The following is a 22256-nucleotide window of genomic DNA, read 5'->3' on the forward strand; positions in this document are numbered from 1 at the left end:
TGATGTGCATGCATCCTGGCAACTGGGACTTTAATAAGCAATAGAAGTGAGATTGTTCTTTCAACTTCAAACTCAGCAAATAAACATAAAAGATTTGGGTTCCTCGCCCCACCACCTAAAAAAAGATGAATAAGATTATGCAACCAACCAACTGATACATGTTTAACTCACTGACCTGGAGTCCCATGGAATTTCTGATCGTGGAATTCTGACATTCAAAACATGCCACTTAAACTTCTGCCCATTCTTAAAAGAATCAAAAAGTCATGGATTTTTTCTAAAATTAAAGCTCATTTTACCAGCCTTGTTTGCCGAACACTATCTTTTCTGGCCTTTGTGTGGGAGCACGTAACAGAAAGTGGTAGTTTCTTCTGCATTCCTTTAATAAAGAACCACTGTAAAAGGGGTAACTTCTGTGTACAGTGTACTTCATGCTTCACCATTCTCTGGCAGATTAGTACTACTTCAATTTCATGATGACCCACTGAAGGCCATGAGTGATACACTTTGCTCTATGCTGTTGGTTAATTGAACAAAACACAGTAATGCTATTTGTACCAGTAATATGACAAAATCTTATTGAAGCAGCAACCTGTTTAATAGTGCATTGGGGAACAATGCACTGGTGTTCCCTGCTAGTACCAGGCCCAGAAGCCATGTGACGCAGGAAACAAAAGCTGCAGGTCATCTGTGGCATTACAATCTTGGCAAGTTAATGGTTCACACAGCTGCCCGTCATCATCACCATATGCTAAACATATCCATATCCTCAGATGGAAATCCAGCTCTCACAAGTGCCATCCCACTAATTCACAGCTGCAAAAGAGTCTTAATTTATTCAGATAGAATCAGCCTGCATTCAGTATAAATCTGAAAACTTTAAGTAGGAAAGCCTTCCGTAATTGGGCTTGCAATGTAGAGAGAAGACTATGCTTCTATCTGTATTGAAATGACCAGATATTTTAGTTAATTCCCAAAACCCAGGGCAATAATACATCTACTAAATTGCAATTAAGTTGGAGAGGACTTGAGTAAAGTAAGCCATTTTCTTTTATGTCTTTGTACGGTGCCTAGCACAAGAAGGCCCTGATTCATGCCTGGATCCCTACATGCTACCCCAATATAAATAAGTATATAATCAAAAGATATGGGGCATATTTTCCATAGTGATAATACTGCAATTTAATGATCCCTTTATATAGCATAAATTCTCATATAGTATTTCCTGGAGGTCCCATCCTCCCCTCCCCGCATTTGGGGTTCCTGGCTTCAGCAGCAACCCAGAGCTTGGGCTTCAGCCCCACGGGGTGTGCTGGGGATTGGGGCTTCAGTTTGAAAATATTTACCGGAGCTTTGCTCCGGACAGCTCTCGCTGAATTTAAGCCCTGATATAGCTAGATCAAAAGCAAAACTGAATGAGGGAGTTTTTAAATTTATTTTGACAGGCTTTGGATCTGGCCCTTCCCATATATACAAATTTAGGCTCTGGTCTCACAAGTGACAGACAGACCCCTGTGCCTGTATGGGCTCCACTGAAGTCAATAGGGGTCCAAGTACACTGAGTCAATTTACAGAATTGGGGCCTGAGTTCTCTGATGTCACAGCCCTAGATTTTAGTGGGAATTTTGTCTGGGTAAGAAGTGCATGATGAAGCCTATAATAAACTGCCTATATACAGTTTTGATGATAAACTAAAGGGATTAATGAGTGTATTATTAGAACTTGTAATTATATATCTAGTAATCTATTTAATTTAAGTGACTGACAAGTGTTCACTTGGGGATATAAAAATGCAGGAAGCTAATATTTATATTAATTCACATGTTAATTGTGTGATTTGTGACTCTAGAAGATTTCAAAAACAAAGAGCATCAATATTCCTTTCAATTACTGCAGAAAAAGTATTTCCCACTGCCCTGAAAACAAACATTGACAGCCAAGAAGCAGAACAAAACCACATGAAGACATTGTTTTAAATTAAGTGCAATATATCTAGAGAAATGGGAAACCATGTTCTGTCTAAACAACTATTATCAAAAGGGCTTCAGCTTTTTAAACAAACCATTTAAGAAAGGCTTACTGTTTTCATCTGAGGCTGCTTCCAATTACAAAGGAGAGCTTTTAATTAAGATTAGTAAAGCCTAATTCAATATATAATTTGGTTCCTTTATTTATTACATGTCTATTAAAACTAAGCAATTAAGGTTAAATGGGATGAAGCTCTCCCCTGCCCTAAATAATATAATAAAAAAGAAGAACACATCAGTGACTGAGACCTGCAGACATATGTTTCCATCAAATTTTATACATCCCCGTTGATCATAAGCTCATAAAGAAAAATCCATTGGTAAACTAGGTCTTCAGTGAAATATAATGTTGTCCTGTATTTGAAGTGTTATAGTCTACAGTACATGAATTTGAGAGCAAAATATAACACAAGTTTTATAATGTTATAAGTATAGTATAAGACTTGCTTCCATTATGGGTTTTCCATTTAATTTTATATGGTTCAGTAAAGGACAGAGTTGGTAAAAATAAAATACCTTATAAAAATATCAAATAGCTACCAAACAATTTAATCAAGTGCAGTTAATTTGTTTCTACTTGATTCATAGTTGCTTGTATGTGTGTGCACATGTTAATGTAGAAACACACAAAGTCTGGGTTCTGGCTTTTATTACTGGTATAACACCCCACCTTTTCCAGATTGCTCATAACTTTGTCAAATAATTCATTTGGGGTTGAAATGATCCATGCTTGGTCTCAGCTTTGCAGTTAATTTCCTTTGGAAAGTTTGAGCAAAACAGGGTCAGCCATTTTTTGAGTCTTACATCTAAAACAGAAGACACATGCTTTCCACACACTTTCCAGTCAGGGATCTGGGACACTCATAACTTAAACTAATGAAAATTGGGCCCCAATCCTGCAATCTGATCCATGCAGATGAACTCGCATGCTTGTATGGAGACCCACTGGCTTCACTGGGATTCTGTGGCATAAATGTCTTGCCTGTGAAGATCAGATTGCAGGATTGAGACAGATTGTTAACGAGATCTAAGGAATAAACCATGTACAAATAAAATAAGTTCAGGAGTTTTGAAGTTATGAACATTGACATTGTTCCTTGTTTGCATGGAAGTATTATGAAGACATGTTAGTCCCCTTCAGATACAGGGCTGAGGCAGCTTCCCATTATAAAAGCAGACTATACAGTGGTTCTCAACCTTTCCAGACTATTGTACCCCTTTCAGGAGTCTGATTTGTCTTGTGTACCCCAAGTTTCACTTCACTAAAAATATTTGCTTACAAAATCAAACATAAAAATACAAAAGAGTCATAGCACATTACTGAAAATTGCTTACTTTTTAATTTTTACCATATGATTATAAAATAAATGGATTGGAATATAAACATTGTACTTACATATCAGTGCATAACATATAGAGCAGTATAAACAAGTTATAGTTTATAAAATTTTAGTTTGTACTGACTTCACTAGTGTTTTTTATGTAGCCTATTGTAAAACTAGGTAAATGTCTAGATGAGCTGATGTACCCTCTGGAAGATCTTTGTGTATCCCAGAAACACTGGACTATGACAGCTCCTACCCTCACACCTCCAATCACAGTTACACTCATGTCAGAATTGCCTAAAAATCTCCATAAAATCTAATCACAAAATCAATTTGGGGGGAACAGGAAAGAAAGAACTTTCACTTCTTGAAAGTATTTTTAATTTATTTCTTCTTTTGGGGCTTAGAATTCCAATATGGCTCGAGCTAGAAAATCAAATTTTGTTTTATTATGGATGGTCTTGGTAAAGACTGCTACCTTCGGCTAGTTTTGAGGGTTGGTGAAAGTTAGAGAGTTATTGATGTCAGTTTGTGTGTATGGTAGCAACTCTATGGGATTCATAAGGCCACACATTAGCTTTCTCACAAGTTTAGTAAGTCCAAAAGAGCTTGATGCCAGCTTCCTAAACTGTTTAAACATGCTATAGAAACATCATAACTTTTCTGATGTGAGCTAATATGCAAGAACTTCCAAATTACATTACTTTACAAATTATTTGTACTAATATAAAGAGACCATAGTAAAGAGACATAAAAAACAGGGGAACCAAGTTAAAATTTGTGATTTTGGCCTTAACTCTTTTTCTGACTTTTAAAAGCTTTATGTCTCAGCCTTAATGTTGCATTAATAAAGGCTTTTTGCATGGAATTTTACATAAACAAAATTTGATCCCAGAGTCTTTCTGTTTGGAGAAAGCCACAAGGAAATCTTCTGGAGAATTGCATACAAAAGCCTTCATACCAATTGCAAATAAAACTTGTCAATAAATCATCCCATGAAATTTTTGTTGCCACCATCACCAAACACACCATTTCGGGTGTTTTAAATATTTTTACATACGTATTCTCCATTTGGACTCCATATTATACCATATGCAGGATTTTATGATTTAGGTGACCCTGCTACAACAGACAGATACTTCTGTAATGGAATTCTATTTCCCCCATTAAAAAAAGGAAATCAAAGAAATTAAAGTACAAACAAAAGAAGGATCTGAACTTTCATGGACACATGAAATGCAAAATCACTTTTATACAGAGTAAAAATCATAGAAGATTAGGGTTGGAAGGGACCTCAGGTGGTCAAGTCCAACCCCCTGCTCAAGGCAGGACAAACCAAAACATAAAGATGACACCTTACATAAAGACTTCAGGAAAACATGTCTTCATGACATGGATTAATTCCAAAATGTACTTGATCTGTTTATCACCAATGTTTACGTAGTCAAATAAAGTAGTTTTTTAAAAAATTGTTAAACTGTACTAAAGATGAGTGCCTACGACACAAACTTCATAGCTTCTGACCTGTCACTATCCAATACCCAAAATATTTACATTCTGAAATGGAGGTGGGGTGGTGTAGTAACTTCAATTTACATGTATTGAAATTGACTATGCTCAGTCGAGTCCTGGTTTCACTCTAATTCTCAGTTATGCTCCCTCAAGAAAATAAAGCTAGTATAATTTTTTTTCATAATATTGATAAATCTCTTGCTCATAGGTCTATCACATGCCCCAGTCTATCACATGTGAGATGTCCATCAAAAGCTTTCCTAAAATCACGATACATTACATTTATTACTTTCCCCCTATTTACTACGCAAGTAACCCTGTCAAAGAAGGAAACTAGGTTGGTTTGCCATGATTTGTTCTTGACAAATCCATGTTGGCTATTCCTTATCACTGTATTATCCTCTAGGTATTTACAAATTAATGGTTTAATAATTTGTTCAAGTATCTTTCCAGGTATTGAAATTAGGCTGACTGATGTATAATTCCTCAGGTCCTCATTGCTCTTCTTTTGAAGATAGGTACTATCATACTATTGCACTGGACTGCCCTTTGGGGCTGATGGTTCATCTTTTATTGTAACTGAAAGCAATTGTGTCTCGACTAATTGCACTGTTTATTTCTGGCAGCACTAGTAAAGCACTCCCTTGTTATTCATCATCATCATCGTCATCGGTGAGAGTGTTCGTGGAAACCCACTGAGAGCCAGTGGAAGCTGAAGGGCCTAGTGTTTAGAGGCCTAAAGTGCTTGCCTCCAAGCCTGGGTACACCCAGCCGACCATTAAACATTAAAGGGACGGTACCACAGCCCTGACAATGACTGCCTGCAGTGGAGTCAGTTACAAAAAACAAAACAAAACCAAGAAACTCTCTATGATCATATTCATGATGGTCAGACTGTTGGTGAGATGGCAGAGTCTGGGGATTATAAGAGCTATATTTATATGGTCAGGATTTGGTCCTGTGTAGTTTGCATATTAAGACAGAAGTAAATGTTATTTTTTTCAAATCAGGTTTTGTGGAATAAGTTTCAAAAGGTACGAGCTTAAACATGTGAAGAAGGAATGCAAATAGATCTAGGGTACAATTCTACCCCAACAAAGGAAAGTATTGCCAACATCTGCTGAGAGATGAAGTCAGATATAAACCCTCAGTCCCCACCCCCCAAAAAGATCTAATTATAATTCCAGTAAACCATCACCTAACTCAGCAAAACACTGATGTACCTGCTTAACTTTAAGCAATGAGTAATTCCACTGATGTCAATGAGACTACTCACATGTTCATAATTGAATCTATGCTCCAACTACCAGATAATCCAATTAGAACAGAAGTATTCCAGCACTTCTGACAAGAACAAGAGGTGGACCATGTATATCATGTAATAGTTATATATAACAGGTTTTTCAGTAACACTATTTACAATGAATAAAAAATCACTAGGCTATCACTGTTTCGAATTGTATTGGCTGAGGTAATGAACGAAAATAAATTAAGCCCAATTGTCATGTCAGCACCAAACACAAAGCTCATTTGTCCAATAAACTGAATTCAGGAACCAAAGGAATCTAAGGTCATTTTGTGTATTTAATAGTATCTCTAGTATTGCCATTAGGGGTTGTGCAATAATGCAATGTCAATATTTATGAGAACTTGGTCATGAATCTAATGTTATTTAGGGCAGCAGATCACACTGATGACAATGGAACTACTCCATTGTTTAGCACTAAATGTGTTTAAGTGTTCGCATGATCAGGGTCTTACCATATTTTCCCCTCCCCATCCCACCAAAAAAAACCCCACCCATCTCAGGGAGAAAAACTTTTCTTCTTTTGCAACTTTCCTCTACAAGAGGAGACACTACTGTAGTAAAATATCAAGATGATATCCCCAATTCAGTAAAGCACTTTAAAGGACCCAAGCACATAATCTAAGTGCTTGCTGAAACAGGGCATCTGAACAAAATAGCAACAGAAATACGATGGAGACATATTCCTCCTGTTAGGTGTGTAGGAAACCCTCACAACCTAAATAAAAGGAGGACTGGTAACACCACCTATTTCTAACACCTGACACTTACCACTATAAGACCCTGTTTTCCATTGCTTATAATTTTGGGAAACATTAACCATTTGGGTTGAATTTATGCATTTCCTAGAATGAGGCTAGGAGAAAAGATGTTTGCCCATATTAAACAATTCTGACAACCATTTCTTTAAACAGCGCTAGTGCCCCCAGGCTTTGAAGTGGGGACTTGAAATTTGGCTGGGGATTGGCCTGTGCATCTTTGTGCCTTTTGTCATCCCCAAGAAAATCTGTCCAAATTTAGCCAAATAATAAACATTTGGATAATCTCAGTTTGTGCATACTAAAGTGAAAATTTCTTAGATGTTAAGCACATAAAAAAATCTCCATACATTCCATTCTGACTGAACATGCCTTAGCCTTTCACAGCTCCTAGTGCTGACCAGACTGTGCATGCACCATTCCCTCAGAATAACTAACCTTGCTCCCTCTAGCTGAGGGCTACAGGGACAAAGCCAGATTTTTCCTGAAATTGCTGCTCCAATTTGGGGTAGGGCTGGCAGCAGAATTGAGAGCCTGGAAACCAGTGACCCTCTTGCTGATGTTAAGGCCGCACTTAGGAAGCTGCCTAACTTAAATGCAGAAGGGATGAAAACCAGGCTGGAAGGAGAGAAAGGAATAGAATGGGAAAAGAAATAGGATCAGGCTGGGATTAGAATGAGGCAGGACACTGGGACTTGGATCTGGGGAGTGGAAAGGAGGATCGGACTGGGATCAGGACCGAGGGGTGGGGAAGAGACAAGACAGGGGCAGGATCAGAGTGTAGAGGACAGGACAGAAGTTGTGAAGCTTGAGAAAAATGTGCAGAAGTGTCTCACATCATTACAGCACACACTCTGCCACAGCCTGGAATGACCCGTAGGTTCCTGAGTTTCAATATTTCTCTACTGTGAGCAAATATCTGTGAAAGCCCCTGGCAAAATGCATCTCTCATGTATCTCTAAAGCCGGTCCCAGATGATGACAATCTGCTATTTCTTTCAGCTACTCTGTTAGCTCAAGTGGTGGTGGAGCTAAAGGTTCCAATCTGCTGATGACCCATGTGGGTTTCAACAGGATATGACATGATGGAATTTCTATTTGTTCAAGTTTCTTTTTTAAAAAGCTAGGAAATTACACATACACACACAAGTTAGAATAACATTATTAAGGGTGCAAAGCAAAGCACTCAAAACCTAGCAAGAGTCACTTGTGAAAGTTCTCTGAGGTTATCTGACTTTGTGTGTGTGCGTGGACCCTTTACATGTGAAAGCTAACGTCCACCTTCAATTTAACAGACTTTCCAGTCCTTTTATATTGATAAAGTCTTCAAAATTAACAACATCTAGGGCTGAAAGTGTACAATGTAGATACTTCCACTCACAGCTTATTCACAAACATAGCCAGCCAAGCCCGTCTTCAGATTCACCAAAGCCCACAGCTAGAAGTCTTCAATCTGGGGACAGTCTCTGAATGGTATGTATCAGTGTCAGACCGATGGAGGGGCAGAGTGCAGGCCGAGCCTTCCTAGGAGGAGCTTCACCCCCAACTGCCACAGGTGGCCAGAAGCCACTGGGCTTTGACATCCCTGACAGCCGCGCTCAGGCCTGCTAACATCTGAGGGCTCCTTCTGTGGAGGAAGCAAGCATCCTTCCAGCCCCTCAACCCCCGCACTGGGCTCAATGACACCAGGCAGCCATGGGGACCATGGCTGCACAGGGGCCAGGCACCCAACTCAATGGCAGGGCTCTGGAGCAGAGCTCATCACATCACTTCTCCCATCCCACCACCGAGCGGCCTGGGGGCATCTGCCCCCCATCATTCCCACTCCCAGCTGCCTTGGCCATGCCCACAGCGGGGGTGAGAGGGAGGAGTGATGGAGAGCGGGAAACAGGCCCGCAGATACTATTCCCCTGCCCCGAGGGGTACTGCCACCACTGCCGCTGACAGGGGGTTGTGCAAATGCAAGCATTGGTCCCTGGGCTCCGGAGACCCACAGTACACCACTAGTATGTATCTGGGAATACTCTGGCTACTGTCAGAAATGCTAGGATCTCTATAAGCTCCCCTCAAGCTCAAAATGACAACCTATAAGCTGAGCTGCAAATGTGTACCATGAGAAGAAATGCACCCGACTGCAGGTAGCCATCAAAACTTATACAAGAAGGGATCAATCCATGGAAGCGTGTGCACACACACTCAATAGCATCAACCTCCTAATAGCAGGCGAGAAAAGGGGAGGCCATATGTGAAGCAGGAAAAGAAGGGAACTGGCCTACCACTCACCCTGAAGCATGGCAGCAGCAGCCTCCTATGCAAGGAGGAACCATGGGGCCTGATAAAAGGGAATTTGCTCTCCCACCAGCAAAAACTCCTCTTTTGGGGTGGGAAAGAGGAAAGAAGGTGCCTTAGGAAGCAAGAAGGGGAGACCCCAGTGAGGGAAGAAGGCAACACTATGGGTCTCACCAGCTGAGAGTAAGGGAAGCAGATCTCAAAGGGAAGAGAAGATATGAGAAGGACTTAGAGGGAATCCAGGGAAGAGAGAACAGAATATAAGGGAGACAGATGAAAATGTAAAAAGAGGGACAACACGAAGGGAAATAAGATTATGTAACATGGGAGAGAGCAAGATGGGGGCTAAAGTCAGTTAGGCAGATGAATACTAAAGCCAATATGAAAGAGATAGAATGCAAGGGAAGGACATGTTGCTTCTTGGAAGGAGAGAAGGGGGAAGAGGAGGAGAGAGAAAACCAAACAGAAATACAGAAAAATATTGCCAAGATGGATAGTGTGTATTAGATATGTAAGGAGTACAAAAAAAGGGAAGTACACAGCATTTAGTTAGGTGAATTTTATTTATTCTCCCAGCAGATGTATTACACTGCATCTGTGTACATCTGGGGAAAGGGATAGCTTTCTTTTGGATACTTATTTTATATCATCCTAGTTGGCTACCTTGGATTCTGTAATTCAATAATAATTGGAGGCAGTGACCAATTATTTGTATTTATATATGAATAATTGTCTAGACTGTACGTAGAACCATCTAGCAGATGGATAGCTTAACAGCTATTTAGAGAAACCTCCTTGGAAAAATATATTTCCATGTTGACAAATATGTGTAGGGCTGTTGAAAAATAAGGCCACATTCCCAGTCCTGGTATTTGTTTATGTAGAGTATGGTGATATTTATATTCAAGAAGCACATATTCTTAAAAATATTAGCAAAAATACTTTGTTCACAGTAGAAAGGGGGGAGTGCCAAACTGGGCCACTAGGGGAGCTGTTCATGGTAGCATCCATCAGGCAGGAGGAAGAAAACAGCATTATTGTGCTCAGATTAGTTGGGCAGCTGATCACTCAGGGCTACATTCTTACACGCTTACTAATATTGAGTAGTACTTCACTCTGGAAGTAGCTGTCATTGAAATCAATGGAGCTGCTCACAGAATAAGGGACTAATCAATGTGAATAATGATGGGAGAATTTAACACTGAGAAAAAGCACCTAGAAGTTGGGAGATGATGGAACGTCCCTTCTTCTGTGCTTAATTGGCCAGCTGTAAACCTATTTGACCAAAACAGATGACAGTTATCTCTAATGCAAGGGATCCAGCCTGGCAAAACAGTCACAATTCTAGGGTGATTCGAAAATCAGACATGTTATTAATGACTTATTTGGCAACTCTAAAAGAAGTTGCATATAGTAACATATCATAAGACCTGTAACTGTAAAACCACAAGTACAGCAACTTCAGTACCCTAGTGTTCCCTAAGGAACTCAAGATCATTGGACAACTAGATCAGAAGGAATCAGATCAAGCCTCAAGCACCAAACTGAGACCAGGTTACGAGAGGGTACAGAAACTAAGCAAGCTATAATAAAGGCTATAAATTTAGGATTGAAACTGCATACTTAGAGGGAAAATGATATGATCAGGCTTATCCTCCTGTAGCAGATTTTCAGGATATGGTATGTAGAAAAGGGATGGAGATGATTTTTAATAATGTTTGACCAGAGCTGTTCAGCAACCCAGAGAAACCCTTTGGGACTGTTTAATTTGCCTGATGGAGCTGCAGCAGCATATTATTTCTGCATCTGACCAAGTCATTACCTACAGCAAATGTTTACAGACAATAACAACTAGGCTATCCAGTGATAATATTCAGGTTGAAATGAGGCAATTTTTGAAGGTCCCAGAAGATGAACCTTGCTTGAAGATATAAATCTTATCTATTGTAATGAGATGGGTCACCAACCAAAGAGGATGCACTGGGGGAGAGCCTTTTTCAGCAGACTGAAGCAGCCAGCCAAAGCAATCACGAGACTGCCAGAAAACAAAAAGCATAAACAGGCAAGAAGGAATGCCTAATGTTTCAGAAACTAGAGGACAACAGCAGTGTTACCACATGGTGTCATTGGTCAAGGGGGTTCAATCCTAAGGATCTGCTGTGAGTGAATTGATGGGGTCCTGGGAAGTCTAAACAAATGGCATCATCATTCTATGCAACGGGTTCCCAGAAGTCATTGTGATGACTCTTCCTTCTGTGGCAGTGAAACACACTACAGAATGAGGTATGAAAACAGGAGCTAGGAAATGAGAAGTTCAAGTGGACCTGTATTACCAGTGGGTTGACCAGTGCAGCAGCAGCAGCTGCTGCTTTCTACATTGTATGGATGATATACAGATCTATTTTTAGATCATCCTGATGTATGGCAAGCCTTTTGAGCAGTACTTGGAAAATATAAAAAAGCACTTGAGAGATTGCAAGACTAGGGGGTAAAATTAAAAATGATCCACAGGACCACCTCAAAAACAGAGAAATCTGGTAGCTGGGAAGGTTAATTTGAAAAGAAGGGTATCAAGCTGACATTTGAGATGTGGCCACCACCATTCAAAGCCTGGAAAAAAAAAAGATCAGAAATATTCCACAAGATACAAAAAGCTAACAGATTTCCTGAGATACATTTAAGGGTTCATTAGTTACTTCTCCAGTTGCTAAACCTGAATAGGGACCATTTTAAAAAGGAACTAATGAACAGGGGAACAAGACACTTGTCACTTGCTTCCTGCCCAGAAAGCCCACTGTAGAGAAAGCCAAAAGGAGGTGTTGGAAATGCTGATGAACAGTTTAATCCACCCCATTTGTGACCCAGTCACAATTCAGACAACTGTTAATTTTAAACATTGTGTTGGCTAAAAAAACTAGGGACATTATTGTATCAGCAGCATGAGGATAAATTGCACATAGTAGCCTTTGGGTCACAAAAATTTGCCAGATAGGAATCGTACTGCCATGTGTATCCCAGGAAATCAGAATTCCTTGCTTTGAAGCAGATTCTTACTGAACAGTTTAGGCTCTATCTGTATTGGGCTTCACACTTTTCTGCCTATTTTGAAAGGCCATGACTACGACAAAGCTAAATGCCTCAGGCTATTGATGGGTATGAGAACTAAAAGATTTCAATTTCATCATAAACCTGGGAAAACCCAACATCAATGCAGATTCTTTCCCTGTATATGGAGAACCTATTCTAGGGACTAGCGCAATGACCATGGTTACCAGTAGACAATCCCAGCAGGAGAAGAAAGTATGCTAGATCCTTATCCAAGACATGTCCAGACAGCATGGGAGACGATCCTCTCCCCCCCACTCCCCAAACGCTTCCTTCAGCCAAGAGGTGCTCAAAGTAACAGGGTGAGAAACCCTATAGAACCCTAAATCTTCACTGAGATGAGTAACTGAGTGGAAAGGCAGAAAACAACCACTTAGTAGGACACAAATGGCAGCAGACTCCAACTGTGAGACTCTTGATACAAGAATGAGTCTGATTTAAGATTAACGAGGAAGAATTCAAATCTCTTCCTTCCCCAGAACTCTATAAAATTTCACATGAGAATAAGGTCCCCCTTGGGACTGAATGTGTGTGCTCTTTGAGGCAGGAACTGTCTCATGCACATGTTTGTACAGTATCTAGTACAATGGAGCCCCAATGTTGGTTGGGGCCAGAAGGTTTCTACTGTGATATGAGATTTAAAATTTCATTCAGCACAAAAGCTATTCTATTAGCCATAAAAGAAGAACTAGAGTATATTAGTAATGTGTCAGTTTGTTAAATGGGGAAAAATTCAGGAAAAAAGCCCCCCCTTGCAGAACATTATTACCACTATCCTCTGCTAGCTCTGTACTAGTTGCCTACATTCAGATATTAGAAAGGAGGACTACAAGTACATTATAGTGTATAATATATCACACTTAGGCCTGCCCAACAGCTAATCAGGTTCAACAGCTACTGACTGACTATTCAGAGACTTTATCCTTCAATTTGGCTTTCCTGAGAAGATCCATGAATGAGAACTTGAGAATCAACTATTCAAGAGACTTTGTAATGATAAGGAGACACAAAGCTCCTGTTGACTTCCCTACCACCAGCAAGAAAACTATCAGCATTATGAACATTACCAAGCAACAAAATTCACATTTGAAGGATTATATAAATTGAGAAGTGCATGTGCCAACCATGGAACTACTATTGATAATTCTTTTACTTCATACAGAATAAAAAAGTAAAAGTCATGCCAACTATGTAGATCAATGATAAGAACAGTTGATGAGAGACTATAAAATTGCTGTGGAAAACAGTAGAAACTCAGCAGCAAGAGGAAAAGCATATTGCATGTTGGAAATCTCAGAGCAGAGCTTTTCAACCCAGGAGAAAGTCGTGGTGAGCATCCTCTCAGGAAGACTCACATCCTCCCAAAAAGACCTAATTTATGTTGTAGAAGAAAGGATCCTGTATAGAAGATGAAACCCAAAAGAAGAACAGGTGCAAATGAAGCACTTCCTTGTGATGACCATCCACCTGTGAACGTAACTGGAATACCAACCTGAAGGGAAGGCTTGAGCACAAAAGACAAAGATAAGATATAGAATCAAGGAATTCAACAGGCCATCACATAAAGTCACTTTTAGCTAGATAGTGTCACAGCTTTTAGGAGATCATCTTGAAATACTGATTATAATTACCAGAGAGTTGAACTCCCAGGCGCTGATATAAAGACAAACACCTTCCCGTGACCATTTGGGACAGACCTGCTATCAAGTATGGTGCCTTCAAGTGGAGACAGTAGGTAGAGGACCATTGCAATCAATGCCATCTTCCATGGCATATGGTATTTTTTCTGCCAGTGGGAAATATCAAGAGTGTCCAGAATAGATGCTAGCAATTCTAGCGATAGGACTGGAGCTTTATAGTTGCTCCAGACAGTTAAGAAATACACACGCATACACACACAGAGGATATATGGAATTTTAAAACGTTGAAAGCAACATATCTATAAAGAAGGGGAGTGGCTTCGGACCATGGAAGAATAAGGCCGTAGTTCTGGTTCTTATGGTTATTAATGTGTAATTTAATATTTGAATCCTAGATGCATGTTTTAAACAACATTAAAGTGAGTCATTAGTTCAAAGGGGATGCAGAACTGCAGGCTAGATCCAGAGCAGAGGAATTGCTCATTGTGGCTCCTGTCTTCCTATCTAGTAGAGCAGCAAAAGGAGCATGGGTAGGAGCAGAAAATGCTGAACTGGGGAGAAGAGAGGGTGGGGGAGACAGGCTTTGGGGTTGAAGGGCCTTTCCATTTTATTGGGAAAACGGACAGTCAGAGAAGCCCAGTCCAACTGAGGTTCAGGGAAAACAAAGTTTAGGGGAGCTCTGAAGAGACAACGGATCCCTACCCAGAGAAATTAAGAAGCAGCAGGAAAAGTTACAGTTTCCATCTAATTACTAAAAGGTCTCTTCAAGGTCTCAAGAGAGTGTTTTCTGTGCCCATAAATTTCTCCCAACACTTTTGTTTGTAAGGTAGCAACATATACACAGACTTCAGCACAAGAAACTGGGCTCCACTTTTCCTACAGCAGAAGAGGCAAGTATTAGCATTAAGATCCCACCTTTGTATTTTAAAACGACTGAGTAGATTTTAAAAAGTACACAAATGTCATTTCCAGATTTGAGAGTGTGTATCTTTTGTGTAGACAATGTGGGTGTCTGATAGTTCTTATGAAATTTTATAAATACATACATCAAATATGTTTTCAATATCAGCCCTGTCCCCAAAAATGTCATTTTCATTGACTTAAAAAAATACCTGAGACAGGTCATAAAAAAAAATGTTACCATGCACAGGGCAACCCATTTATAGTATATTTAACACCTGTAATGAACTCTGTTTATGGTTAAACAGTATATAAATCTTGATTTGTTTCAGTCCATTACAGCATGTAAGTTGCAGTTCAATTATGGGGAACCCCAGCTTATTTTATAAAAACTGGTTCAATGGAGAACGCAACTGTACTATGAGAGGGTTGCCCTATGTTGCATTTAATTTTTATAGAAGTTAAGCAACGTATGTGATGGTTCTCACTGGCATTTGTAATGGACACTTAGGAAGGCAGAATGTTATCTTTCAAAATGATATCTTGTTTTCATAGGTAATAAATTCAGTAGATTGAAAACCATTTGGAAGAACTCTGTTATAAAGAGTCAGAATAATTAATTGTTCCAGTTCTGGCTTTGACACTGTAGATATTATTATCTGGCATATTTCACTGGGAGAATTATCTTTATCATCACAGACATAACTGCATGCATCTTACAAAATGGCTTTCAAAATTTTGGCTTCTGGCAGTATTTATCTTGTAGCAATGCATTACATAACAATCAATGCTATTGCTCTATTTTTATCTGTGTTTTTTTATAACTTTGACCTCAAGATGCAAAATTAATTTACTTTTGCTGAGTAGCGGCCTGGGAGGTAGATTTTAGCTCTGGCACTGACTTGCTGTGTGACCTTACCTTAACCTCCCTCTACCTAAGTTTACTCACCTACAAAAAGAGTATAATGATGTTCACCCACCTTATCAGAGTCCTGTTGAACTTTGTTAATGAATGACTGAAAAGTGACTTGAGATCATCAAAATTGAGAGGCGTTACATGAGTATTATAAAATAAACCTGTGGGCATTTTAAGAGTTGGTAAGTTTGAGGAAGGGAAACATCTGAAATACTTCAAATTCCCCCCCTATGCCAAACAAAATTTTCTATCAGGTAAGAATTTAAGATGGATACAAAACTGCTGCAAAGGTCTTATCGTAACAATCAATGTAACATTAATAGAAGCTAAGGTTATATATCATATACACTACATGATCCCTGCTATTACATTTTAGGGAGCTAACATTAATTTACCTGAATTAACCAACAAGTTAACATCTATGCAGAACATGTCCGAGTTTGCCCTTTCTTCTTTACTTGTCAACTTTGACAGATGCTAAATACCATCAAATACTAGAGTTTAAAATTAGCCATACAAATTCCATTTTGTACATAATTCTGCTGGGAAGTCTGTTACTTTACTACTCACAGAGCTCTCTTTTTTAAATGAGCCAAAGTAAGTCGGGCAAAGAAAAATATATGTATTAAATAAGCATGGCTATCAGCCAGGTCTACCATTAAGCAGAGATCAACATCTAAAATATGAGTAGTTAATGCTTAGAGAAATATTTGATGTGGAAAGCCAGTATAGCAACAAGAATCAATGCTAAAGACATTGCATCTTCTGTAGTGATAGCCTTAAGTAGGTTTTCTCTAAGCATAGAACTCATTCTCTGGAAGACACGAATGGGGGAGGAAAATGGTGCTGGATAAATATTCTCTTGATCTGTTTGCAAGAAAAAAAATCTGGCTTCCAACAAATAGCAGTTCAGAGACACTACACCAAGAGGTGGACAGTAGGAATTTATCTCTGTCAATTTAAACCCAAGACAGAAAAATATGACAACCACAAAAATGCTTTATGAGGGCACTTGCACAAACAGTTTGGAAGTCCATGGAGAATAATATGTGGTTTCAAGTTTTTGTGGACTTCAGCAAAGTCATTTCTAGGTCTTTAATCTTTTTAATGGACTGGCTGTATACTGTATTAAACATTTTGAAAAACTGTTACACTGTACTAGAAAAATATATAGATTTGGAAGAGAATTTATATAACTACTACTATCTACAAGTAAAAAAAAACCCCCCAAAATAAACTCATGTATTCTACAGTGACCATAATATTCATTCTTGCCAACAAAAGAATGATCTCTCTGGTGAAGTGCAAAAAACAAGATGGAATGTATAAAATTTTACATATTAATTTATATAATGCCTATTAAAATACTCTACACACTTAGAATGGACTGACTTAAAGACATACAAATGTAAAGTCACCATTAAAGTCAGTATAAATACAATAAACTCAACAGCATGCCAAAAGCATCTTGAAATAAAAAGTGGTCTTTAAAAAGGTCTAATTCTATAGTTTCCCACAGATCAAGTAGAGAAGGTGTTCCACAGGCCCAGAGTTGCATACAGTCACTTTGCGTACACATCACTTTAAGAGCCCTCTAATGTTTTTTTACCCCCTTCAGTTACAGTCCTGGTCCTATGGAAGTCATTGGCAAAACTTCCACTCACTTCAGTGGGAGCTGAATCAGCTCCTGGCGGGGTTCCAGAGACTCGGGAAGGTTTATCGTCTCTTGATAACACCAGTAAATCAAAGGTACGTAGAGTTGGACAATTGGGTTTCCTAACCAAACTTTTTAATCATTGTAATTCAAAAGGGAAGAGAGAATTTGTCACTTACACAAAAACAAGGGGACACTCAATGAGAATGAAAGGTAGCAAATTCAAAGCCAATAAGAGAAAATATTTTTGTCACATGATGCACATCGTACCTGTGGAACTCATCATCACAAGATTGAGCCCCAAAGTTTATCAGCATGAAATAAAAAGTCTTGGACACCTCCATGGATAACAAGACCATGCAGAGCTATAGTAGTAAATATATAAAAAAGAGCTTTGGAAGATATATAAACCTGCACTCTTCAAGGTTTATGCCAATGTGTAACTATTAAGGATTAGGAGGAAACCTTTGTGAGTAAGGGGGAGAAACATGTTAGCCCATAACCATCTACAGTTTTATGCATCTTCCTCTAAAACATCTGGTACTGGTTACTGCTGGCAATGGGACACTGGAGTACATGGGCCACTGGTTGAGCACAGCATCTTATGTTACTACCTGTCTTTAACTGTTGGGAATTTTAAAGAGAAATAAGAACTAGCTCAAAAACTGTCTCTCTCATCACTGATTTATGTGATATGAGAATATGAGAGGCAGGTCTAGATCTTTTCCTCCCCAGTAGCCGCACACTGCAGTTCAGGGTCACTGTTTAATACCAGCCCAAAACTGGAGTATTGGAGGCTCAGATCCCTCTTCACCAGGGTTATGATCAGGTGATTTGGATAGGATCTTTTTAAATGCTGAAAACTAAACACCCCATGCACTTCTTGGAACGTTTTTATTTAAACCAGACTGGCTTTGATAGGAGACAATTCTCCCTGTTTTTATTTTTAAATCCGATTGTAGGACACTATGTTTTTGATTCAGAACAATTAGCAGAAGCAGCAGGAGATGCTTGCCAATAAACACCAAGATTTGAGGTTAAGCAGCTGTAAATCTGCATTAATCGTTTCAGGAATTCAGCTATTTACAGAAGCTTTTACAGAGCAAACAAATAGGAAAGGAGGGGGAAGAGAAAGGAGAGAGGAGCTATCCTTACCTTCACATTGTTTCCCTTCTCCTTTATAACCCGGTTTACAGATGCATTTGTAGGATTTAGGTGTATTTTGACATATTGCATCAATGTGGCAGTCGTCTGTCCCTTCTGCACATTCATCAGCATCTGTAACCACAGAATGAATATACCAGAGAGAGATATAAGAAGAGATCTCAATAGTGAGAGATCAGAAATCCATTTACATGGACACTCCCACTGAAGAAGCTGTTTAGTTGACTGACTTCTGACTCTCCTTATGGTCAAAGGGGTTTACTTTATTTGTTTTTTTGTTGTTGCTGTTTACTTGTTCAAAAATATCCTAAGTTTTAATTCTCTAAAGCTATTTGTATTCCTCCACAAAGTTTAAAGGCTCAGATATCCCTCATGTATTAGGAATCAAATCATTTGCATGTGCTACAAGTTTGGAGCTACACAGTCTGGAAAAATGTACAAACTAATTTTAACCAACTCTATTAGTCTGGCTAATCAAAATAAGAGAATTTAAATGATTTATAAAAGGAAAAGAAAGGTCCATTTGGATACTGCCAGAAAAGAGATTTTTTTTTTTTTTAAATTTAGAAAGACAGATACCAGTTTAAACAAGCTATTTTAGCAAGGCAGTGAGAAAAATATAGGAACAGTCAAACTACATTAATCCTTTTTATTAAGGGGCCAAAAAGAAAGAAAGAAAGAAAGAAAGAAAGAAAGAAAGAATGGGAGAGCATAGGAAACTTCAGCAATTTGTGGGGAGAAGAGTAACCTGCGATAACAATGTATCCACACCCCCAAAACTCATTTAAAAGAAAATGCACGTTCAACCTTTCTGAACGTTCTTCTTTAGAGTCTTTAATGATGTGGAGACTTTTTAACAAGAACCAAGATTGACTTTTTTAAAGCAAACCCCCAAAGGGAATTCAATGGCGAGCATTCGTTTTCTCCTTACATTTTAAAGGCGGGGGGAGAGAATGGGTTGAGAAGAGGCGTTTTAGTAGTCGTGGGAATGTTAATGAAGTGAACACATAAAAGACAAGCTAACCCTTTTCACTGACGTTGTGCGGGTGTACACGGGGGAAATTAAAATCCAGCGCAACCTACACATATTTCCTCATATCTCCATCTACTGTAATGTAATGCATGAAGTGGCTGTCAGAGAAGAGGCGAACGAAGTTGCCAAGGAGGGAGGGAAATGACTGACCCTTCGGAAGAATGTCAGTGTCTGTGGGAGACGGGCCCTCCAAAGCCCTGTGCTAGAGGAAGAAAGTGGCCCAGGGCTATTGATTGCTGTCCTAGTGTCAATAAGGAAAATCCCCTTTAGCGAGAATTCACTTTAAATGGATTTCCCCACAATTTAAGGAAATAGGCACTTCGGGGCTCCCTAGCACCCCCTCCCCCCCCCACACACACACATAGAGGGAGCCCTCTGATCAGGAGTGATATTTTATTATCTAGCTAACAGTTAGCAAAGCAGGATAAAGTGAAGCTAGGATTTATGCTTATAAAGTAAGGGGAGGGGGAGAGGGAAGAAGGAATCCAGGGACATCCATGTGCAGTTTGTTTCATGCCCATTAGATTAACAGACCCTCAGAAAAGGTGCAGTAAAGTGAAAACGGTTGTATTGTTAGCCTGAAATCCTAACGCTAATTGTTTCAGAAATGCTCACTCAGCCATCTCCAGTGATGAAACAAGGATCCTTCAAAGTCACCGGGGACAGGAGGGGCTATGGGGGGGGGGAGAGGGAGGCGAATAATCAGATATTGTGGCAATGCACACATCAGAGAACTTTGCAGAGGGAGGAATAAAGGCCAGAATTGCTTTCAGGGTGCACCTTCGCTTTCCTTTAAGAAGCTGACCAAGAAAACAACAAGGAATTATTATTTTTAAAAGGAATAGGAAGAAAACAAAGTTTCCCCTTCTCGAACGCTGAGTATTGTGTCTCCTTGAGAAATGCAGAGCTGCTGTGATCTGGTTCCTTCTTTCTTTTCCTTTCGTTTATTTAGGCAGCTGAGCCAGTTCAGATTTAGCTGTGATTTACGTGAATTCACCGGGGGCGTGGGGGGCGCTGAGGGTGTTACTCAGATCAGACACCGATTCAGCCAAGCACAAAAAGATTTTTTAAAAAAAATACCGTGGTTCATATTTTTGACTCATTAAAGTGGCACCCATCTCCCATCAAGATCAGCAAAAGTGACAGCTGGGCTCTTTATAATGCAGTCAAAAATTCAAACTGCACTGAGCCAAGGGGGACATTTCACAGCAACCAGAGGATGACTGGGAGTCAGGCGTGAATGCCAATGAGTCAAATGAAAAGGGCAAAACCAAATATGAGCTTTTCCCCAGCTACACATTTCACGTTGTCTTTCCTGGGCTACAGCACTTTTTGCACGGGCATCGTGCATTTTGCTTCATCAAACCCCCTTACACTCTGGGAGTAGCGATTAAAAAAAAATATCCCACGTCAGTTTTTTCTTTAAAAAAATAATCAAACTTCAAGAGCATATACAGCTTTAAAAACAAACCAAATACCCCCCCCCCCCATTTGTTTATAGCGTTTCTCTGCAGAGATTTTACATCATAGCAAAGTTTATATCTACATACACACACACGGCTATTTAAAAGGTATAAGACAAGTGGAGGGTAAACTCAGGTCTTCGGGTTTACAGAAGAACACGGAAAACTTTAAAATATGCAATATCGAACCTTCTCCTTGCTAGGTTGTGTGCTTGCAATATAGATGTATTTGCACCAGTTATCTATTCCACAAGCACTTATGGGAAGGGACTTTAAAAATAAATCCTTCCAAAAATGTCTCTCTAAGTTTAGGAGCATCAAACACAGAGGAGAACTCCTCATGCAACTTGTAAAGCCCTTCACATTAGCAGCAAAATCAAAACAGGTCTTATCCCCCCCCACCACACCTTTAAAGAAATAAGAGGGGAAGGAGAAGAAATACCAAGTCCCTTCATCAGCAATCGCTTTCCACCACCCGAGCCTAAAGAAAGAGGAGTCGGTGAAAGATCTCTCTTACCTGGGACCCCATTGCCTCCCGCAAACCTGCCCGAATAGAAGAGAGCGAAAACCAAACAAAAGTGCCCCGAAAAACAAACAGCCCCCATGATAATGATATGATTCAATGCAGTTGGTGTGTTTCTTTGATAAGAGACGCGCTCGGGACTGGCAGAGGGGAGCCAGAGAAACTGACGCGCTGACAGCATCCCGCTGATTCGCAGAGGGACCAGGCGGGGGGGCGGGACGGACCGGGAGGAATTGCCAATCCCTCCTCCGGCTCCGGGGAGCTGCCGGGGGGAGGCGGAGGAGAGGGGAGGGGCTGCTCTCAGCTCCTGGGAATTGAACTCCTCGTAGATTCTTTTAGGGGAGGTTTTTATTCCTTTCCCTGCCCGAGCCCTTCACTCTGCCCGTCCCCCACTTGTGCTGGCTGCCTTGTACTCTCCCCCCACAGGTAAGCAGCATCCAGGACGGGGCTGGGGGTGCCTGGTTTCATTGTCACGAGTAGTTTTTCAATACTAAACACGGGTGACAGTAGGGGGAAAGGGTTATTTTTTCTTAGCTATTCAAGGGTCTAATCTGATCCCTTTTCACTTAAATCTGGGGTGGCTTTTACTGCAATAACACCCCCCACACTTCAACACCCCCCCTCCCCGGGCCCTTTACTGCT

General features: G+C 39.9%; 1 protein-coding gene across 4 annotated transcripts in view; it reads right to left on the minus strand.

The window, feature by feature from the left end:
• The window catches only part of SCUBE1 (signal peptide, CUB domain and EGF like domain containing 1), a 295960-nt gene extending 274165 nt beyond the window's left edge, over nt 1–21795 (minus strand). For 3 of the 4 annotated variants that reach the window (XM_067559336.1, XM_067559335.1, XM_067559338.1), the window contains exons 1-2: nt 21609–21795; nt 18587–18709 (exon numbers count right to left, since the gene is read on the minus strand). In XM_067559336.1, the coding sequence (XP_067415437.1) occupies nt 18587–18709; nt 21609–21795 (310 nt within the window). The remainder of the gene's footprint in view (nt 1–18586; nt 18710–21608) is intronic. The other variant, XM_067559337.1, reaches the window with a different exon arrangement.
• Nucleotides 21796–22256: the final 461 nt, after the last annotated feature.

This window comes from Emydura macquarii, unplaced genomic scaffold (assembly GCF_026122565.2).
Source record: "Emydura macquarii macquarii isolate MOO-44397 ecotype Brisbane River unplaced genomic scaffold, CSIRO-AGI_Emac_v2 contig_2205, whole genome shotgun sequence".
Taxonomy (NCBI): Eukaryota; Metazoa; Chordata; order Testudines; family Chelidae; genus Emydura; species Emydura macquarii.